Consider the following 22,331-nt stretch of genomic DNA (forward strand, 5'->3'; position numbering starts at 1 on the left):
TTCTTTCTTTTCTTTTAATCTACTGTTCAAACTGGCCACACCCATGCTCTTGTAACATATGTGTACAGCTTAAGCACCACTTCAATACATTTTGCAAGTCACTATGACAAGTCAGGCATGAGGTGTTGAGCCACATACCGGTTAGAAAGTGTGTAATTGTTTCAACAAGGCTGGAACAAGCAAAGTGCATGAATCCGGCCTTTCAGAGCTCTAGGAACAACAATGCAACAGCAGAGGACTTCCTGTCCAGTAAGCGGACATCTACTCTATAATAGGCTCAGCATTTTTTTTACACAGACCTCACCCAGCAGCATGAGCATGACCTCTGAAGTCACATGGATGCATAAACTAATATACCACATTTCATGCTTCTTTGTACTTGGCAAGCTTGTGAGCATTATGGTCAAAAAAACAGGGGCAATTAAGGGTGAGCCATCCACATTGTTGATACAGTGAAGCAGAAATAACTGAGGAATGTCAGCTGGGTGATCCACAGAAAAGACACATTATGTAAGACAATTAAGTGATTCATTATTAGGTAGAACATGTGACTGCTTCCATGACAAGCAGTTTTACAAAGAGTCAAATTATAAATCTGCAGCTATGAAGTGACACCAAGCAATAAACAATGACAAACTATAATGACTTCCTTTAATATGTACATATTTTCATCTGTTATAATGGCACTAAAGCTACAGCAGTTGTGTTGGCAGGGATGCTGGTTAACATCCTTCCACATGGCTGCACCATTTCTGTATGAAATGGCACATTCAGATTATCAGACAAAAATGTACAAATTGCAAATTCCTTGGTAATCAAACAGCATGAATTTAACTCAAACAAGTAATTTACTTCAATATAGCAGATTAAAACGTCATGTCAGGTGTGAAATAACTGACTATCTATACTATAAGGAAGTCTAGTCTGTAAAAACAAGCAGAAGGGTCTTAATGCACTGGAATAGTGTTTTGAGAGATTTTTCTGGTTTGAAAATTAAATTATATCATAGTTCTTCATTCTCAATCAGTAAACTAATGACTTGAAAAAGTGAATATTTAGTGCAGTGTGCAATAAATACAGATTATGTTTGATTGTGAAGCTGGTAAGTCAGCTTCAAAACTGAGACGACATACTGAAAACGGCAACAATATTAGCTTCACAAAGGTAGTGTTTGTTGCAGGGGTGTCGTACTGGATGGCAGTGTGTGAAGATATATTTTCCTGCGATTTTGTCCATCCCCTACATCTCTAACATGCATGTCAGCAAAAGTGAGCTGGTGGCAGGACTGACAGAAGCAGAGAGAGCAGGACAGAAATCAAAAAAGACTCTGAAACAGTCCAGACTGTAATGTGACAGTATGCCCTGCACTGATGGTGTGTCTACTCATGTCCATTACTGAGGTCGAGGCTCTTTGGATCCTTCCACTGCTGGTGAGCGTGATATATGTGAGTCGAATGGTAAAGGTGTGTAAAACAAGTAAAGAAAACCCCAAAAAGGATTTATGAAGACTTAAAACTAATAAACAAACAAAGCCTAATAGGATGTGTAAACCATAGAGCCCCTTTCAAATACAGTAAACAACACTTAGTGTGCCAAACACACCAACAACATAGAGAGGGAGGGACACAAAAATAACATCAGTCAGCCTTCATTATGGCAGCAGGTTTCTTTGGCTGTCCGGATTAAATTGGCAGTGTCTTGCTCTTGATCCATAAGCACACATACACATCCATCCACACGACCATACACACTGCACACACATGATGCAGTACATAACATGCACATACACAAATATAAACACATACAGTTCTTCAGTAAATGCACTTCTGTGTCTGCAGCTCTCTACTTTGTAAATAGGATGGTGCATAAATAAAACATTCCCAGTGTTATAGAAAAGGTCTATGCATGTCCGGCTCCTCTGAGTTCACAGAGATTTCCATTTCACCATATCCTGATCTCTGCCTGCGTCTCATGGGTGTGATGTTGTGGTTTGTCCTTTTTCTCAGGCAGTGTTTTGACGTCATATTTGTCTTTTGTTTTCTCTCACAGATGGGTGCTGTCCTGTGTATCAAACCTATGGCTCTCTGATAGCCCGCCACCACACTTCCTATTGCCGCCCTGATTTGGTACCAAAGAGAGGGGGTCTGGTCTGATCAGGTATCTGCAGGTCAGGTACAGACAAATCAGTCTCACAAAATCACTCACTCTCAAAATAATCATTTTTGAGGTGCTTTCAATTATACTGTGCTTGTGTACTCACACAACATCATGCAGCTCTAGTCTGGTGTCTGGAGAAGGGTTGATCAGGATATAAGACAGTCTGTTCCCTTGGTCTGTCATCCCATCTGACACAGGAAGAAAGGAGGTAAGTGAGGCAGGAAATAAAATAGAAGCAGGATATACAGCAGGCTGTGCAACATCCGTGCACACAGAAGGAAAGGGCCTACAGTACTGTGAGTCACAAGACAGGAGGTTATGTATAGTCAAAAATACCAGGACAATTGACCTAGAGGTAAAGCCTTTATCACACTGACAACTCTGTTTCTGCAAATGATCTGTCATTTCGCAGGTTTGTTACTTTGCATGGGGAGCTTTATCACCATCATTAATTGCAATTTTAAAACATCAAATTCCTTACAGGTCAGGAGCCTCCCTCCTCTGTCGTTTTTATCTCCAGAATCAAAGGCATTTTATCTACTTTGAAAATAACCACCACACTACTCGAAACTGGAGAGTTAACACCTCTGATCATATTTGAGTTGCTCTAACTCACTCAAGTTGGAAGGAGACATTTTCTATTCATTTGAAAAATGAAATGCTGGAAGCTGCTTTTGCTCTGTGACCCAGACTTATATTTGCTTTCTGTCCCCAGAGTCTGTCTAGAAATGGAGTTGCGGGTATAAGGTGCTCCTGCCGGTAGATTTGGATCTGAGGGAGCTGGTCTCTTTAAATGGTTTTGAAAGAAGACTGAAGGTGTGGAAGAAGATGCATCAGATGTAGAAACTTTGACTTGGGACCTACTGTTATGTGATCCAGGATATGTTGACCTATGTTTGTGTGTTTTATCTTTGTAACTTTGTGCTGCTGAAGCTCTTGGACAGGTCATATTTCTCAATCTCAATGAGGCTTTCTTGTTCAAATAAGCTACCCTTATCATTCTCTGGAGTTTGATGAGTTACAAAGTGTAAAGTCTTCAGTGTTTTCCAGTCATGACCAGCAGAGGGAGCTGTTGATTTTCGTGTTGTCTTAAATTTTCTCAAGTTCTTTAAAAAGTTCAAAAGTCGAGAGGAGTTCAGTCTCCATCTAAGTGGTCTAACTGTTTCACAGTATGGGAATAAGTCCAGCATTATTATGATCAGAGACAGAATATTATGGTATGAAAGGGTGAACTGGAAATAAGAAATAGATCAATTACTGTGTACCTTGTGAGGATTTCATTAAATGTTGTCCTCTGCCTGAAAGTTGGAATCAGTTTTAATTTAGTGCACAAACAAAAAGCTTCACAGTTAAGTGGTCTATTATTTGTCACCTAAGCAGTACACATCACACTGCATCCAGGTGACAGCACATGCAGTAACAAACACTAATCAGTCAGACAGTAGAGCATGCTGAGCCTCAAACAAAACCTCCAACCCCAGAATAATAAAATATTTAAAAAATCAACATTCTCGTGCTTATATGTACTAAGGTGTAAACAGATGACCTGTAGACGTGTTCTTCATGAGCAGAGGACTTTTTATATGATTCAAACTTACTGAATCCAGTTGGAGAAAGGCCCAAGTGTTTCATTCTTGTCCGCACGAGAGCATTGAGTTCTTGCCTCTCCGAGCGTCTGAACAGGGTCAGTCTCTGCTGGCTGATCCTTTCTGCTGCACTGCCCGGACCCCCCTTCGCTGCATTAGAGCCCCGACCCCCCTTCCTGCTCAGCCGCCGTGCCCACTGCATGCTCTTCCTCCTGAGCAGCGGGTGGTCTGAGGAATGGGAAGAGGTGGAGATGGGCTCTGAGGAGGTGGAGTTACGGTGGGCACCAGACCGGGACAGCAGGGGCTCCCTGGGTTCCCGTGTGTCCTCGTAGTCTTCCACTGTGATGGATACCTGGGACTGTAACACAGAAACGTGATCACATACACACACATGTACACACTTTGAGTTTCCTTCTACAGCATAAAAGATCTGTGTTCAAAACTCTAGCTTCTTCACAACCAGTTCTAGATTTGTAAAACCGAACACATGAGATGTTTGATATTGACATTTGATATTATAATGTGATTAACATAGTACACCCTGAAACTCACTGTTTAATATCTTGAAGAAAAAACTAACATTTAGAGAGGCTCCTATTTAAAACAAACTTAAAAGGATGGCTCATAGATTTAAATGTTCCTGTCTCTCCATCTGAGAGATAGTTTGTGATAAACGTTGCTGGTTTTCTCTGTCTCTGAGGCGAAACTTCCAATTTGGCTGTTCTTCCTGCATCAGTGCTGTCATTTACCATTATTGGTGACCCTGAGGATCCATGGGCTTTTTCAGTACGGATTTCAGCCTTCTCTCGTGTTGCATGCTGGCTTTGAAACACTTTTTACAGCATAATTGGCATCCTAAAAATTTGTGTGCAGAGAAAGTTGTTGAAGAGGATTTTTCAGCACTTTGGCTGATTTCTCCAGGTAGCAGCTTTCATTCAGACTCAGAATACAACCAAAGAAAGCAAGCAGAGGCTGCTCATGCTCTGCTGACACAGCTCTGAAAGCAAAACTCATCTTCCTTCATCAGGAGTTGAATTGATTTACTTAACATTGACACTGATTTGACATCCTCCCCGAAAGACATGCTAAGAATTATTTTCAAAAGAACATAGGCATAGTCTGGGGGTGGGGTTAGGGGGTTAATTGAACCCCCTAGTTGTCAATGGGTGTGTTGGTCTTTGAATGATGTGTGGTTACATACAGTGTAGGGGCACAATGGCATAACATCTTGGCATGCTGCGCTTCCACTGTGCACTCCAGATAGTGTAAAAGGAACCTTCTCTGTTTGAGGTTTAAAGATGCCACAGGTTGGTCTATGAATGAGCCCACAAGGATTATCTGAAGAAACACTAACACCTGAGAATCTTTATCTACTTTATGTTTGTGCAAATTCAGTATCAGTGATTGGCATAATTCTCACAAAATTGCATCACACTTCCTCTATTTTTGTGAACCCCTAACTTACAGATCAGAGTACACCTGTGCCAGAGACTGTATAAAACATGGACATAGTCTCAGTAATGTCATCAATTGGTTATAGCAGTCGCCATATTGGAAATGCTGATTGAACCTGACTTTTGGTCGACCTGACATGAGGTGCAGAGGTGGAGTTGAGGTGGTCTTTTAGCCTCCTCACTAACAGCTACGGTGTGCTCACCTGTAAGCAAAGTCAGCCGTGCCCCTAATTGTGCAAAACGTATAACCTTGATATCTTCAAATCTACGAGTTATTGAAAAAAATCGCAACTCGCACAGTGTGCCAGAATAGAGAAATGAGCTATTCAGACCAAACTAGTTTTTGATCCAGGCTATAAACATGTACATTTTTGCTGTAATGACAGACTTTGTTGAATTGGTGTGTATGGGGTTTATGTGAAATTGCAGCCATCCTCAAGTGGACACTCGAGGAACTGCAGTTTTTAGCACTTCCATATCGGCTTCAATTTTCAAGACCGAAGTTGGCTGCTTGGCTTATGCAAGGGAACCATTCTATTTTCTTTTTCCTTATAGTAAGGGTTTTTTATTTGTTCATTTTTATTTCAGATATGAATTCTGAGATGTTGTTTCCAGAGAAAAACAAGTTACTTTGGACAGTAAAATGCAACAAACCTGGGGCCACTCGGGGCACTAGCAAGGCTTGAGTTGAGTTGAGGTAAATTAAAGCTTGGGCATTTAAAAATCTTGCCCTATTTTCCATCCCTTTTAGTGACATGTAAAAGTGAGTTATCGCAGCAGCTGACCTCAGAGACCGGAAGCTTATGTGCCTCTGTCCTGTAGATGCCGATGGGAATGTCTCCGCTGGAGGAGCACAGTTTCTGGTAGAGTCTGCCGTAGGTACGGATCCACAGGTCATCCTCTGTGATTTTCATCTAGAAAACAGACAACCCAATCATCACCAACCTTCACAGTTCAAACAGACTGACTGGTTTTGTTTGACTACTTACAGCACAGAGGAAACCTGAGCCAGGCATGGAGTCTAAACCCAGCAGCAGCCTGGTGATGGAGATCATGTAGTCCTTCACAAATGACTTCAGGATAACAAGGTCAAAATAAATAGATCATAGCAGTTGGTTTTAATAGATAGAGAAGCAGAAATTTGATTTTAGAGTGAAGAGTTAGAGATACCTGATAGAGGAGAGTGTCCAGCATGCTGACACTGAAGACTTTCCCTGCTGCGAAGGGCAGGCGGAACATGAACACCAAGTTGGATCCCTTTTCCCTTTCCTTCTGCAGAGCAAACATACACAAATATGCTCGCAAACACACTCATACACAGATACTTTCTCCAGTTACACTGCTCTCTCTCTGTATACATGAGATGATGGATGCACACAGTTTGTGATTATCATCAGACCTGCATGTATAAAACTTTAAAAAGCTTATGTATTCACAAAGCCAAGCATCCACTCTAGCATGCAATGATTTTTTCTTAGTCTGACATTCATTCTTGCAGCCAGTTTTCAGATCCCAGTGCATCTGACTTGCATTTTTTTTGTAATGCAAGTGACTTAACCAGACAATATCAGTGTAATGCAAGCACAACATGCACCATGCACACAAGGAGAGCTTTGAAATCCACCAAAGGTCCCTCCGGCTGTGTGGCAACTTGCAGATATTTAATAAAATGTTGTCTCATAATAATGCTTATCTCTTCACTAATTTGTTAATAAATGTTATTGGTGCCCAAAGGAGAAATTCATTAGCTGTCACACAGGGGGCACCATTTATAAAAATCGGTTTAAAAAAAAAATGAAAAGCAGCAACTGGGAGAAAAGAAGAAAAACCATTAGGCTTTAATCATGTGTAATAGCTGACTTACAGGAGCTGTGGCAGAGGAGACATTAGCAAAGATTCAATGAATGTGTTTCTAGCATCACTAGAATACTAAACACAGTCTGCAGATTCTTCTTGTTTTTGTCATTATTACTCTGGCTCAGGCTGAAGGAAACAGGAACGATAGAAAGAGGCATTTGGAGCTGTGACGCTTTTACCTTCTCCAGTTTGGACAGAGCCAGAGAGTAGTGATCTTTGACTTTGAACTGCATAAAGCGCATATTTGCTGGGTGGGTGAGCTCTGTGATGATACTAAGAGCTGGAAACAGTCTGGGGAAGGAGAAGCAATAAGAAGAAGATAATCAGTAAAAATACAAAAACAGAGGGTGAGATTGTGGAAAAAATTTGAACAAAGCAGACCTGAAGAGGGTCTGCACATTCACAATAGTCTTTGCATCTGCCATGTAATCCTCCTCTGCAATCATGGAGCTCTCCTTGTCAACAACCACCATGGTGTCAGCGAAAGTGACTCCACATCGCAGCAAACTGTCCAGACTGAGGAGAGAGGAAAGATGAGGGGGAGGGAAAGTGAAGAATAGATCAGTTTTGAAAGGCAGCAAGAATAAAGCAAAGGGTAAATTAACTCATCTGAGAGGTGCAAGAGCACATAAATGCAAAAGATTAGGCTTATAGTAAAAGATAAAGGAGGAATAAAAATAATGAAAGCAGCTGGGGGCTTTGGTCTATCTTACTTGTCGATAGAGCCCACTGTGTAGAACACCATGGGGAACCAACAGATTGCCTCCAGGAAGTCCGCTTCAGGTCTGAACCAATCAAAACACAAATAGACTTGAGATTCTTACCAGTAGAGATTTATACGTGACATGATGAGGAGCTAACGTCTCCACAGAGACAGAGCCTCTCACTCAACCTGAGATATACAACACAGACACACTGCCTGCAGAAAAAAGCTGAAAATAACCACACAACACAGGAGTGACTCAGCATTTTATTGCCTTTTTATTGGATTCAACTCTCATTTGGCTGACTGCTTTTGTGTACAAGCTACAAAACACGACAGGACTCAGGACTGTGGAGCACATTGTCCTGAAAGCATTTATCAATTCACAAATCATGTTTACAGTGTCCATAAATAGCTTATTTTTTCTCTCCTGGCTATATCAGGGGGGACATTACCTTCTAGTGCAAACCTGTTTTTAAACTCAGCTGCCATGCACACAGCGTCAATTTAGAGCCACACTACCATACAACATAGCTCAGGTTAGGGCTGTATTTATAAACAGGGCCAGCACATCACACCTACTGATATTAATGTGTCCTTACATGCTCTCCAGCAGCAGCACGATGGGGTTGAGCTCCTTCCTGGGTCGGTAGTAGGCCCTTAGTGGCACAATAAAGTTGTACAGACCATTTCCTGCACTCTCTGCAGACACGATAATCAATTTGTTTTTGAACCCATAGGAGCGAGCATCCTCGAAAAGGGTGTGGTGACAAGCCTAGGAGGAAAGGAGAGTGGCAACTGAGGATTACAGCGATGTGAACATGTTATGTGAGGATAGCAAATCACTTAAATCCCATACCTTATCCATGCGCAGGCAGCAGAAAGGCATCTTTTCTTGCAGAAGGTGGCAGAGAGTAGGTGAGCTGCCAATATATGGAGAGTTCAGCGGGTATCCCTTCACCCACCTGTAGCACAATCCCACAGTTACCTCTAAACAAGTTCACTTCAACATACCCACGAACCAACACTCAAACAGCATATTCGTTGCTTACTCGCAGTGTCGACCCCACCAGTGGGCGCTCTCGTCCTTGTCACTGTCCTCCTTCCCCTCTTCTCCTCCCTCGTCCTCAGACTGGTCTCCCAGCAGGTCAAAGGCGGGGTTGGTGACGCCATCCACCAGCTCCAGGACGGGGGCAATGCTGTGCCGCCTCTCCTCGGCTGTCTCTCCCATCACAGGCAGGGCCAAAGTGTTTCCACCCCCCATCTCTGTCCTGGAGCTGCTCCTGCTTCCACGTGCACTGTTAAGCCCGGTGCTCCCTGGGTCCTGGCCTTCTGGGCTGCTGTCACTGGAGTCCTGCAGGTCGATGGCCACTGTGCCTGCACAAACAAACACACAAGGCCATAGGATCTGGTAGAGCTCAAGCTCTAGGTTTAAATACTACATGGAACATGCTTGCACGGATCCTGTATAAACCATAATTGCATTAAAAACCTGCAAGCTGGACAGTTTCCTTCTTGTCCACCAGGGGGTGTGTTTGTAAAACCATAGTATTGACATTTCAGTTGCTCTTATCAAGTGAAGTTAAAATCAGATACTTGATCATTCTGTGGGAAAGCTATGAATATTTCTATCAACCTGATATGCTTTAATTGTGAGAATGTCATAATTCTGACAACTGTGACTGTGCTGCTGGCTTTGACCAACATAAAATCTGTGAACAGAAGGTCAGTGTGTAAATGTTACACAGTCTCTGTGCTGTGCTCATGTGACTGACCCATGCTGGCGATGATACTGTGGACTGGCAGGCGAGTGAGTCCGTGGTAAATGGTTTGCTGTACTCCCCTGGCATTTCCTCCCGTGCCGCCCCACGATGGCTCCCTCTGGCCCCTGACGAATGCTGAGTTCTCCTCTTTGGAGATGTTGATGTAAAAGCACGTGTCAGAGGCCCCCATGATGTGGCAGGGGCCAGGGTTCAGCAGGATATTGGTGGTGTCCAACCTGCGTACTCCGATCAAACAAACTCCATACCTGCAGGCGCAGAGACAAGGTCCGCTCTGCAGGTCAGTGTCTGCTGGATAAATTCTTAGCTTTTTGATCTGTATGACTTACTTTTTGTGAGCATGAAAGGACGCAAAGGTGAAACTCTTGCCCTGGTATTCCCCAAAGAATTTACTTTCCTCCAAGCGGATGTGATGCACTTCATTGGCTGAGCAGCGTCGGTAGGTCCTGTGCCATTGGTCGGCTGAACATGCACCGCCCTCCCTGAAATGAAATAAAGGGGATTGATTGGCCATATGGCAAGGAATTGATCTTTAAAACATTTAATATAAAGAATGAAACTCAGTGCAAGGATGACATGTGAGGATTTTCAACTCAAGGTTGTGGTGGTAACATCTTCCATCTCTGTCAGAGCTGCAGGTCAATACTTCAATTGATACATGAACGAATGCAAGGACACCCAGCGTGTAAGAACAATAGGTCTCAGATGTACACATGTATGCAGTTAAGTGGACAACATTTCCCTCAGGGGGTATGGATTAAGACATGGAGGCTAAAAAGGTGACAACACAAAGCAAGGGTGTGGGGGCAGTGTGAATGTGGGTGGCCTGTGACAAAGACTGCATTATATAAGAAAGTGTTATAGCAAATTTGCACTTCACTGTAACTTAGTGCAAGGTATGAGTGGAGGAGGACCAATCCAGTCATGTGGCTTCATCACAGACGGTGAAACAAATGGCATCAACTTCAGATATAGAAGTGTTCTTATGAAACAACCTGTGTTTGAATGTTGATCTCATCAGGCTGATGAATTAAACAAAAAACATAGATTTTCACATACTCAAAATGAGTTCTGCAATCTGTGCCTGTAATTATTTTAAAAATAGGTCTATTGAACTCTCTTCCAGTTTTCTGACTTTGAGAGCGATAGTGTATCAGTTCCCTGTTGTTAGTGAAAGGATTACAATGTGTTGCTTTGAGATGACGCTTAAGATCTTACACAAAGAAAAGTGGGACGAAAGAGTGTAATATTGGAAGGGCGACCACTTTCAGCGCTTCAAGCACGTCCACCATAACAACAAAGCACTGACACTATTCAAATCTATGGCAAAGTTTTGTGCATCAAACCTGTGGTCAGCCATCAATACAAACACACTGCCTCTGTTTCATGTGTGTGAAGGCTCTCAGACATGTCATCCTCTGTGCAGTTAAGGGTGTCTATAGTCATGAATTAATCATCTACCTAATCTTATCGGTTACATTTTTTCTTTTAAAAATGTCTTCATGAAATAAAAAGTTACACAACAAGCTAAGAAACTTTGGGTGAGCACGAATATGCCACAAACACGAGTGTGAATGCAGGAGGGATTCATTCTACCTGTTGAGGGCTTGAAAGGCACCTACACGTTGTTTGAAGGCCTCTTGGGGTGCAGTTCTGAAAAGACAAACAAAAACAAAGTTGAAGTGATACCAAGAGGACAAGAAGCTGCTCAGTACTGTCTGAATTTGTACACATGAGTGTAAGGACTGAGGAGCCCCTCTGAGAAGACTCAAAGAGATGAAGGAAGAGGGTAAATGAAGGCAAGAGAACTCACTGTCCTCTAGAGGAGTGGATCAATAGAGTGATGAGTGTTGAGGTACCAGGACACACACAGTTTAAAGCCAGCATGGCATACTTAAACTCCTCTTCACACACCACATGATCTGCAGAAACAAGAAACAAGAGAGACAAAATGGTCAGGGTCAGCAAAACACACTCACACTAATATCTCCAATGAGTCCTGCAGGGAGTTTGAATGTGCTGTGGTGTACAAAGACTTTCCTTGCCTCGGTCAATAGTGTGCATTTGTGTGTGTTTGAGTGTGTGTGTGTGGGGGGGGGTTAAGTGACAGACAAGGTTGAAGAAGTGTCATCCTTTCAATTAAAGTGGCCCCATCACGAAAGCTTCAAGGTTTTAGATAAATTAAATCCTTGAAAAGGTTTGTTCAATCAGGTCCCAACGAAAGTACAAGTAATTTCACCTCACAAGTAAATTAATCTCCCTTGCATATGACAGAGTTAACATATTATTCTTTTTGTCGTTAAAATAGGAATTATAATCATTTTTGCATTACTTGTTTAGTATATTGTATAGGGCAGCTGTGGCTCAGTGGGTAGAGTCGGTTGTCTTACAATCAGAAGGTTGGTGGTTTGATCCCAGCTCCGGCAGTCACATGCGGAAGTGTCCTTGAGCAAGACACTGAACCCCATTGCTCCCGCTGTTGTTCAGCTGTGTGAATGCGTACAAAAGAGATCAGCTAATACTGATGGTTCCTTCAGTCAGTGAGTGAACGGGTATGAAAGGGTGAATGTGACGAGTAGTGTGTAAAAGCGCTTCGAGTGGTCGGACAGACTAGAAAAGCGCTATATATGTATAGAAGAAATCAGATCACGCTTTTAAGGCAAAAAAAAAAAAAAGTCTACAAATTAATTATTTTATTTCATCAGATGCCCCAAATTGTATTCAGCGAACGCAGAATATTTGAAAGACTTAAAGCAGCAAGCTTCTTTTGTTTTTACTTTGCATACAACTAAAAAAGCAATAATGAAAATTGTTTAGTTCTTAATTTCTGTTTATCAGCTGTCACTGAGCTGAACTGAAGAGCAGAGAATGGCCGTGCTTGTAATCATTTTTCTTGATAGAAATCAAACAAAAACAAAACACACCACACAGTTTTATTATTGAGCTAAAACACTCCCACTTTTAACCTTTGAGATCACTACCCAGGATTTTTTATTAAACAGTGATTGCAGTATTAGTCTGATGCATTGATGAATGCTGATCTCTGATAAACATTTAAGATGAGAGGAGGAAATAACTTTTTTTTTTTGCAGACAATAGTTCAAAACATCTGAGCAGGTACGCTTGAATACACAGACAGTGCTTCAGATCTGTGGGTAACAGTTAAAACTCAATGGAGTGCTGTAGTACTAGATATTCAGGACTCATGACTCTACTTGGATTCAAGCACTGATGACTCAGACTTGGCCTCATACTTGAGCATTGACTGCCAATGGACTCAAAAAATGAAGGGATGGACTCAAACTTGTGTAGCCTACTGATAATGATACTTATATTGTTTTCTTTTCTTATATTTTCTCCCCTGATAATTCATTCAGTTTTGCGGAAGGGCTGGCACATGTATTCACCTGCATGCGTCAACTTGTTCAGCAAAGGCTCCTGCCATGACACTTAAAGAGGTGCCACGTATCCTGCATTTTGCTGAGATTTGCAGCATAGGAAGAGCAGAGCAACATGTTCAGTATACCAAATTGCCACTGAGGAGGAGACTGAGACAAACTCTAACTTAAACAGATCCAGGATGCACCCAGAAAAGTATGTGAGATAGCCTAAGTTACTTGGAATGTTGATAATGCTACGGTTAGCTAACTGCAAGCTAATGGTAATGTTAGCCTCTAAAGCAACTCAACTACTGGGTCCAAGATGTTTGATTAGTTAAAATTATGAATAACAGCAGATGAGTTGGAAGTATCTCTAAGTTTATTACACACTCGCATTGATGCCACTGCAGCTGAATTGTGTCTCCCCATTAATGTAGTCATGGTGCAGGTTTACACATGATGCCTGCGCTTTAATAATGGCCTCTCATTGTCTAGTTGTGTAACTTTTTCTTGTTTTTATATTTTACATACAATTTACTTGTCATTTGTGAACCACCTATTATCTGTATTTATTCTGTAATATTAACTTGTGTCTATTTTCTGTGTCTACTGTATGTGCTTTAATTTGAAAAAGCAACATAAAACCTAAAAAATAAAATCAAATAAATAAAATTATCTAAATTTCCGGACACACTGACAGAATCAATCAGGATCTAATGCTAATAAATGAAATGTATTTTCAACACATCTTAAAGGTACCACACAGTCAGTGCAGGTTTAGGTTAGAGTGAAACTGGATTGGAACTCAGGAAATGAGGACTCAACCATAGACTGCATAAATAATGGGCGTAGTATACTTGACGTCACCCATCTGTTCCTGAGCGCTGTTTCGAAGCCAGTCGTTGGCTGCAGCCATATTGGAAATGCGGAACTCAACCAGTCATAGTGTGATGTAAAGAGGCAGAGTTTGAGCCTCCTAGCCAACAGCTACAGTATGTGTTCCTGTCTGGGAGTCAAGTCAGTCATGTCCTTATTCGGGCAAAAACTCGTAATCTTAATATCTTCGGAACCGTTGTGTTAGAAAAAAATTCATCCTCCGTACAGTGAGTGCCGATAGAGAAATTAGCTATGTAGAGCAAAGCCATTTTGTTGAACCAGGCTGTAAACATGTTTATTAATGCTGCAAAGATCGTCTTTTTTAAATTGGTGTCTATGTGGTGTCCGGTGTTTCTGCAGCCAGCCTCAATTCTTGATGAATGGCAGTTTATAACAGTTCAGCATGGGCTTCATATTTTGAGACCGGAGGTTGCTGCTTGGACTCAACCCAGGGTCCACTCAAGTCCTCTTTGGTGACTTGTCTCAATTAGGACTTGAACACCAGGGACTTGACACTCAACATTGACTCAAGGTTTGGTTAATCGACAACACCGACAACACTGTTATACTCTAATATTCAGAGTTATACTCTGTATAACTCTGAATATTTGAACCGTTACAGGATCTGCTTTATAAATAAATATACTCTGAATGAATTCTATTGTTGTAGGCTGCTCTGGAGCGCATTCAAACACACAGGGTATGCTGCATTTGACTATTAGACTGTTTTTATGTAGCCACAGCTTACCAATAAAAGACACAAGTCAATATCAAACATGTCTCCGTTTTAGTTGAGAAAATATCTAAATGTCACTTAATGTTTGTCTGAAACAAATGAGTCTAACAAACATCAAACAGCTGTGGCAGAAATCTTCTATCATCCTCTCGCTCTTGCCTCCACACTTCCCCTGTTCATTCTCCTGGGATCAATTTGAAGTCGCTGTTGTAGCCCACCGCTCAATTTTTAGGGATGGTAGACAGACCTGGCAACAAGCCAGTGTAACACGCCTTATTAAACAACCTTTCACTCTCAGCATCAAACACTTAACGCAGGCCTGCTGTCTTTGAGCCAAACACACCAAAGTGAACAAACACAGATGACAGTCATCTCTTAGACATGTTGCCACACAACCTCCTCTTTAGAAGGAAGAACCAAAACAGAGATTCATGTTTGTAGTAAGCTAATCAATGAATCAGACCCAGTGAGCATCCTTTCCTCCTGCTGTGTAATCGTGATTGCATTATCTCCGGTGATGAGCATTCAGGCTTATAGGAGCCGTTTGTTTACCTACAATGTTCAGGCTTAAAAGCCTAACACAGCTCTGTGTTAGGCAATTATTGGGGACAAATGTCAGCGACTGGCATGATGTATAAGACTCAATCAGCTGCCAGACTGACTAACAGGAGGCCAGCTTGAAGGTAAATGTAGTTTCTGCAGAATATGTTGGGTATGTTTGTGCCTGGAGATGAGCATGAGAAAGACACAACAATTAAAACTGCTGATTGTGGATCTTGCGTTGAAGTAGCAATGTTCCCTTGGCTCAGAACGCCACATCATTATGCAGCTCACACATAAACACACAGAGTAGTCTCTTGCTATTCAGGCAGTGAATTTCTTTGAAGTGGAAGCGTTTATAGAGCAATGGGCATCTAAAGCCAGCCGAAGAGACAAAAACACTGTTGATGTATCTACTGAGCAGCAGTAGTCATTACTGTTACACACATCTGCCACTTTCTCCGTCTTTGCATTGCTTACTCATAAGGCACAAACACAGTAGTCATACACATAATTGAATCTTTTTTCCCCCAATATCCAATTTCCAATGGTGGTCTTGAACCTTTTCTTTACCACTGTGATCCCTTCACTTCCCATCTTCTTCTACGCTTGCCATTCACCACAGTCCTCCATCCTGCACTCTGTCCCTTCAGGTGCCTGGACCCGGATGAGGAGAGAAACCAATTACTGACCTAGAAACACTGAACACAAACACACTCACTCCGTGTCCCTTTCTGTCGCCCTCACTCAAATCTGCTTTTGTGCCCGTCTCTAGTTTTCAATCACAGACTGTTACGTATTAAAGGTGTGGTCCTGTATCTACAGACATGTTTGTGCATGTGTGGCTATATGCACCCTCTGCAGGAGTACAATTACAATCTGACCACAGGTCCACCAGATGAGTTAATTAAATCAGCAGGCCATTATTGTTTGGGTAAGTAAGCTGCTATCAACCCGTGCGGTTACAATGAATGGAGATCAGCCGGGTGACCTGCTGTTGTTGTTCAAAACATCAACTGGGCAGATAATGAATTAACACAGTGTTCCCAATTCTGTTTGGTTACTTGGACAACTCAGGGTTTCCTGTCCTGCTGCAGCATCAAGCCGGCAGAGCTTTCCTAATGAACGCTTGGCTGTTATTCAGCTATTCCTGCGGATCAAATTAAATCTTGTATCTCTTGCTTATTAATGCCTCCCACACGGGCACTTAGTGAGTATATTCTAAGTTGTGTCAAAACATGGTGAATGTACTAACAGTAATGCATACTGATCTCTTTCTGAGTGTACCCATGGTGACTTGTGCACATTAGGAGTCATCTGATTCAGAACTCCACAAAAATGACTGTGGAGGATATTTAAACATGTCAAACATCACATCCATAAAATACAGCCCTTTAAACCATTTCACATGTATAAAACAGCTGTCTGACTCCTCACACAATAGCAGCCTTTCACCCCACAGAAAGGTAATCTTATAACAGATCAGATGTCATTATAGATAACCATAAAATTCATCTCAATTCCTGCCCCACTAATAACACAGGGCTTATTCTGGCTGTGGCAGGGAGGTGTTAAACAGCACTGTTGGGGCTGAAGGAGGATTGCCTGCGGGGAGAGCTTGTCTGCCAAGTTAGTGTAAGAGCAGAACTCATCAAAAGAAGGGGATTTTCTTTGCCAAGGTAGCAAAGTAAAACATTAATCATTGATAGAGACAGCTGGGATGAGGACGGCAAGCTAGAATTGAGTTTGACGTTCTCAAAGGCTGTAGGCAAAGAGATGTGTGAGAGAGACAGAGAGAGAGGAAAGGGTGAGAGAGTTTGGTTCTTCTTTCACTTTGGATGATTGACTGGTATTAAGCAGGAGAAGAAGGGACTTTCTCCAAAAGGCAATGTTAAAACTTGAAGAAAAACCCTCAGTGGGCTTACATCCAAGCCAAGCCAATCTGTCCAGCACTTCCCTCTGAGCATGGATGACAGAAAGCTGTGCGGATGCAAAGGCACCCTGGTAGAGGAGACAATTTCCAGCCTCACAAATCAAGCTGACAAACTCAGGTGCAGTGCAGACAGGACAGCTTGGTTTCCCATGCCATCCTCAGAATCATTTTAATAGCAAAACAAAACAGCGTACTGAATCAACCATCTTTTTCACTGGCTGGTGAAAACACAGTTCCAATCCCAAACTGTACAAAACCACCTGTCAAATTATGACACAGAGACACATCTTTTTCTCTGAGATCCATCCCATTATTTCTGCTTCCTAATGTGATCAGAAAACAGTAGTTGCGACTAAAAAATACAGACTCTCACTCCCTCAGCTGACACCTCAAATCACAACCATATATTTAATTTCCCACTCTCTGCCTACCTGCAAATTTGACGTGAAACTTGTTCTCTGGCTTCAGAATCTGGACATACAGCGGGCAATTTGGAGCAAAGTCTTTCACGGCCCAGGCACGCAGGATGGTCTGATGATCCTGAGAAAATTGGAGACAGAGTGGAGTGAGATGGATGAAGTGGAAACAAGGGAGGCAGAGTGTGAAGGCGCAATCGCAGTAACCCATCATTAGCGGCATCAGATTGTAGCTCCTATCTAATAATCCTTTTAAACAACTGACTGCACAGAGAGATGGAATGGGCCTCGCAACCTTTCATATCAATCTGATTCTGACAAGTGGAGAGGTGTTCAAGACTGTACAGAACACATGAGGAGTGAACAAATAAAACTGTCCCCAACATCTGGGGAACAAAAATCTGTTCCAAATATCATGTAAATCTATGAAGAACATTTTACTGTAGCACATTACACTCTAAGCACTCAACATCACACATGGAATGTCTCCTCAAAAGATCTTATTCTTCAAAAGAAAAAATCTCATTGCTGCTAAGAGGCAATTACTGTATTGATCCTCTTCAATACCAAAGATTTAGTCTCAAAAATATATATAAAAGAAAATATGAAATGTGCTTGTCTCAATGTCCTAAAAGCTGAGTGAATTTCTACAAATGGCTTTGAAAAGCAGAAAAAAAATCGGTGTACGCAAGTAGCTGGAACCAAAAATACTGAAAATGTCTGAAAAATTCATAAATAAGATTTATTATAACATAATGAGCCATTTTATTCTTTCTCTTCATAGGTAAAGAAAACATTGCAGCAATAATTTTAAATCCCTCACTACATAAACGAGATATGGATTATTTGATGGAGCTTGGGTTGTCAGTTGCATTTCTCATGACATTGAGTTGTTACATTGTTTAGACAAAGGTCATTAAACAAGAGTTGTGTGAGTTTTAAAGGCATTGTGAGGAACTTCCATGATGTGTTCAAGTTCAAGGTTTCTTTATTATCCCCAGGTGGCAATTTGTCTTTCAGTCAGCGGTGTTGACTCTAGTGACCTAATTGAATGAAATCCGTCCTGTTTTTTGGGAAAGGAGAACATGGAAACATTTTTTAACAATGCAATTATGCATCTGTTTTAAAGGTGCAGTCTGCATTAAATAGTTACTTTAAACACAACAGACTTAGAAGAAATGGAACATAATGTTAATCTGCTTACATAAGTATGTAATCATCTGAATATAATTTTTTTTTGTCTTTGTTAAAGCTGGGGTTGGTAGTCTCGGAAAACTAGCATGAATTTGAATGTAGCATTTCCTCATGACTCCGTCTAACCCCTCCCCCCTTTCCCCTCGGAGCTCCTCTGAAATGACGTCCCCCGCTCACATGCACGAGCGTTGTGACTTGTGACCATATGATGGTGACTGATTCAAAACCGGTCATTATCATAGTGAAAGTTAAAAACACAAACAAACATGGCTATTGTTAGTGCTCCCAGCTGTCATGCTAGCATTATTGTACCGGTGACACGATATCAGGAGAAAAGTTATAACACATATAATACTGTAACAGCTTTACTGTTTGTTAAACGTGCTCAGTGTAGATGTTCTTAATTCCTACAACAGAGTTGACGGTTAGTGAAGGCATCAGGAGACTGAGGTGTAGAGTGTGTGAGCCGCAGAGAGGAGAGACAAGAGAAGTTTTTTATTCATTCAAACATTGACGCTCCGATACATCTACATTTTCTGTAGGACTTACTAAATGTCATTAATTATTTTGCTTGTCAGAGCCCCCGTGGTGACAGCTTTTTAGACTCTGATCCGGACTACAGTCCTGAGTAAAGCACCTCATCGGGTCAGAGGGGACAGGCCCGAGGTCGAGCGAGAGGGGCAGTCAGTAGAGTCAGGGGAAGCAGAGGCAGAGTGCACGCTGAGGAAATGTACGCGCAGGAGGCGGGCAGAACGGCAGGACGGGATTTGATTGGTTTAAAATTTGGGGACCCAAAAAACGCTGATTGGTTGGTGTTCTCCCAGGTTTACTCTGGCTGTAGTTAGCAGTTTTTTTTCACTCTTTTTTAGGAACACATTATGTATTGATTGCCGTCAGGACATAAAGATCATTTTAACCAGTGTAACAAAAAGTGTATCTAAATCTGATTACCAACCCCAGCTTTAACTTTGAATAATCCTTTCATATCTACATAGGTGTAGTTCCCCTCCATGGAGGCCGCCATCTGGCACCGTCATGTTTCTACATTGTGTTATGTGTTATACTAACACATAACACAAAAGTAGTCATCTATGAGTTTTTGTATTCAGTGAGTGGTTGGCAAAATGCACCAATTTGGAAGACAAATAAAAAGAGAGTTGTTGTTGTGTGCAAATAATTTGTATTGATGGATGTTTTTGATTGTTAAAACTTGAGAAAATTGCAGATGGTAATTATCATGCAACTCAGGGGCTTCTTGTGTTGAAGGCCAACATCACTTCAACAACGGGAGGTGTGAGCAAGAGAGTGTTTGGATCTAGAATCTGACTATAGACATGGCTAAATAAAGCCCTGGTTGTAGAGTTTCAGCATCTAAAAGAATACTTCAACAGAAAACAATCCTGTTCTAGTGTAAGCCATGAGTAAAAAATATCATGTGAAAAGAAAAAGAAAACAAACAAATAAAAACAACTTGTTCTGCTTGCCAATGTATCTCACTGCCAAACTTTACCAGCACACTTCTTAACACAGCCACTTCTGGGTGAGTGCTGAATATCGACTTGTCTTTTTCAGCCCTTTTGTAGCCTCAGTCCATGTGCTGTGCAATGTAACCACTAGGTAAAGCTGATGCTCCAATTTAAACAATTTTGGTCTCTTACCATTTCAATTTAAAATGTCCTCACTGTGCCTTTAAATGAACACTGTCATGACATAAATTGCAAGTGTTATTTTCTCTTGTTTTAAACTCAGGCCTGTTTACAGTTTTCCCCTTTCTCAAGCCTTTGTTTCATTTTCCAGCTACTTAACTTGTTTTGACAGCAGTTAATGTTTTAGTGCAAGATTATAAAAAAATCCCTAAGACAACAAAACAAGTCCAATTTCAGCTAATGCAGTGAACCAAATCCAACTGTTTCCATTGAATGCAACTTTAATTAACTTTTATGACACAATTACAAAATGCAGTTCACTCCAGAAAACTTCATTTTGTAATCGACAAAGCAAATTTGTAAATGTTTGTATCTGTAATTGTTATTAAAATGTTTTGTAGTGCGAGGAGTCATGGCGATACAGCGGAGCACTGAGGAACGTACAGCAGCAATGCGGTCCACTTCAAACCGGTTGCTGAGGATAAAGCAGGCCTCAGCATCGTCCATCCTGCAGGTGGTTAGTAGAGCATGTGGCCATGGGAGCGAGAGAGAAAGATAAATAAAAAAAGAGAGGCAGAGAGAGACAGAAAGAAAGAGAGAGAGAAAATCAGCAGTGAGGAGAGAAGACACAAGAATGAGGGTGTTGTCATGTTATCGAGGGAGAGGACAAAAGAGACAAAGCAGGACAATAGAACAACAAACAAACCAATGTGTCTTTCAAGCCCTCGCCATTTATGGATGAAATAGTAGGAGGCAAGGAGAAAGGGAGATTAAACATACAGCCTTTTGTTACTTCTTTTTCTCCTTGTGACAAAACAAGCCCAAGGTGCTGCAGCTGTATTATTCGTAGCCAGGGGGTAAACAATATGCAACAGGAATCAAATCCTAATCACTTTTTTTAAGGCTGTAGGCACTTCAGTTGTGAATTATGAGCTCGAACATGAGGATCAGTCAGCTCAGGTCTGTTCTTGGGTTTTTACCAATGGATGGATGGATGGATGGGTGGATGGATGGGTGGATGGGTGGATGATTCTATTGACCAGAAGATGGACGCATGGATGGATGGATGGATGGATGGATGGATGGATGGATGGATGGATGGAAGAATGCGGGGATGCAGGGATGGATGGATGGATGGATGGATGGATGGATGGATGGATGGATGCGGGGATGCAGGGATGGATGGATGGATGGATGGATGGATGGATGGATGGATGGGTGGGTGGATGGATGGATGGATGGATGGATGGATGGATGGATGGATGGATGCGGGGATGCAGGGATGGATGGATGGATGGATGGATGGATGGATGGATGGATGGATGGATGCGGGGATGCAGGGATGGATGGATGGATGGATGGATGGATGGATGGATGGATGGATGGATGGATGGATGGATGGACTGGATGGACGGAGGGATAGATGAATGGATGATTCTCAGGACCAGAAGATGGACGCATGGATGGATGGATGGATGGATGGATGGATGGATGGATGGATGGATGGATGGATGGATGGATGGATGGATGGATGGATGGATGGATGGATGATTCAATCGACCAGAAGATGGACGCATGGATGGATGAATAGATGCAAGGATGCATGGATGGATAGATGGATGGATGGATGCATGGATGCATGGATGCATGGATGGATGGATGGATGGATGGATGGATGGATGGATGGATGGATGGATGGATGCGGGGATGCAGGGATGGATGGATGGATGGATGGATGGATGGATGGATGGATGCGGGGATGCAGGGATGGATGGATGGATGGATGGATGGATGGATGGATGGATGGATGGGTGGGTGGATGGATGGATGGATGGATGGATGGATGGATGGATGGATGGATGGATGGATGGATGGATGGACGGAGGGATAGATGAATGGATGATTCTCAGGACCAGAAGATGGACGCATGGATGGATGGATGGATGGATGGATGGATGGATGGATGGATGGATGGATGGATGGATGGATGGATGGATGGATGGATGGATGGATGGATGGATGATTCAATCGACCAGAAGATGGACGCATGGATGGATGAATAGATGCAAGGA

The 22,331-nt window shown here is 42.0% G+C and overlaps 1 protein-coding gene across 2 annotated transcripts in view; it reads right to left on the reverse strand.

The window, feature by feature from the left end:
- Nucleotides 1-635: 635 nt before the first annotated feature.
- The window catches only part of LOC117832217 (potassium channel subfamily T member 2), a 45,409-nt gene continuing 23,713 nt past the window's right edge, over nt 636-22,331 (reverse strand). Inside the window, exons 13-31 of one of the 2 annotated variants that reach the window (XM_034711257.1) lie at nt 20,704-20,767; nt 17,435-17,543; nt 11,352-11,460; nt 11,135-11,191; nt 9,868-10,020; nt 9,533-9,786; nt 8,810-9,134; nt 8,617-8,722; nt 8,360-8,532; nt 7,768-7,839; nt 7,436-7,570; nt 7,234-7,345; nt 6,368-6,469; nt 6,187-6,270; nt 5,983-6,111; nt 3,756-4,101; nt 3,423-3,455; nt 2,261-2,345; nt 637-2,161 (exon numbers count right to left, since the gene is read on the reverse strand). In XM_034711257.1, coding sequence (XP_034567148.1) covers nt 2,044-2,161; nt 2,261-2,345; nt 3,423-3,455; nt 3,756-4,101; nt 5,983-6,111; nt 6,187-6,270; nt 6,368-6,469; nt 7,234-7,345; nt 7,436-7,570; nt 7,768-7,839; nt 8,360-8,532; nt 8,617-8,722; nt 8,810-9,134; nt 9,533-9,786; nt 9,868-10,020; nt 11,135-11,191; nt 11,352-11,460; nt 17,435-17,543; nt 20,704-20,767 — 2,566 coding nt within the window. In that variant the 3' untranslated portion in view covers nt 637-2,043. Of the gene's footprint in view, nt 2,162-2,260; nt 2,346-3,422; nt 3,456-3,755; nt 4,102-5,982; nt 6,112-6,186; nt 6,271-6,367; nt 6,470-7,233; nt 7,346-7,435; nt 7,571-7,767; nt 7,840-8,359; nt 8,533-8,616; nt 8,723-8,809; nt 9,135-9,532; nt 9,787-9,867; nt 10,021-11,134; nt 11,192-11,351; nt 11,461-17,434; nt 17,544-20,703; nt 20,768-22,331 lie in introns of both variants that reach the window. The other variant, XM_034711258.1, reaches the window with a different exon arrangement.

This window comes from Notolabrus celidotus, chromosome 20 (assembly GCF_009762535.1).
Source record: "Notolabrus celidotus isolate fNotCel1 chromosome 20, fNotCel1.pri, whole genome shotgun sequence".
In the NCBI taxonomy this organism is placed as follows: Eukaryota; Metazoa; Chordata; class Actinopteri; order Labriformes; family Labridae; genus Notolabrus; species Notolabrus celidotus.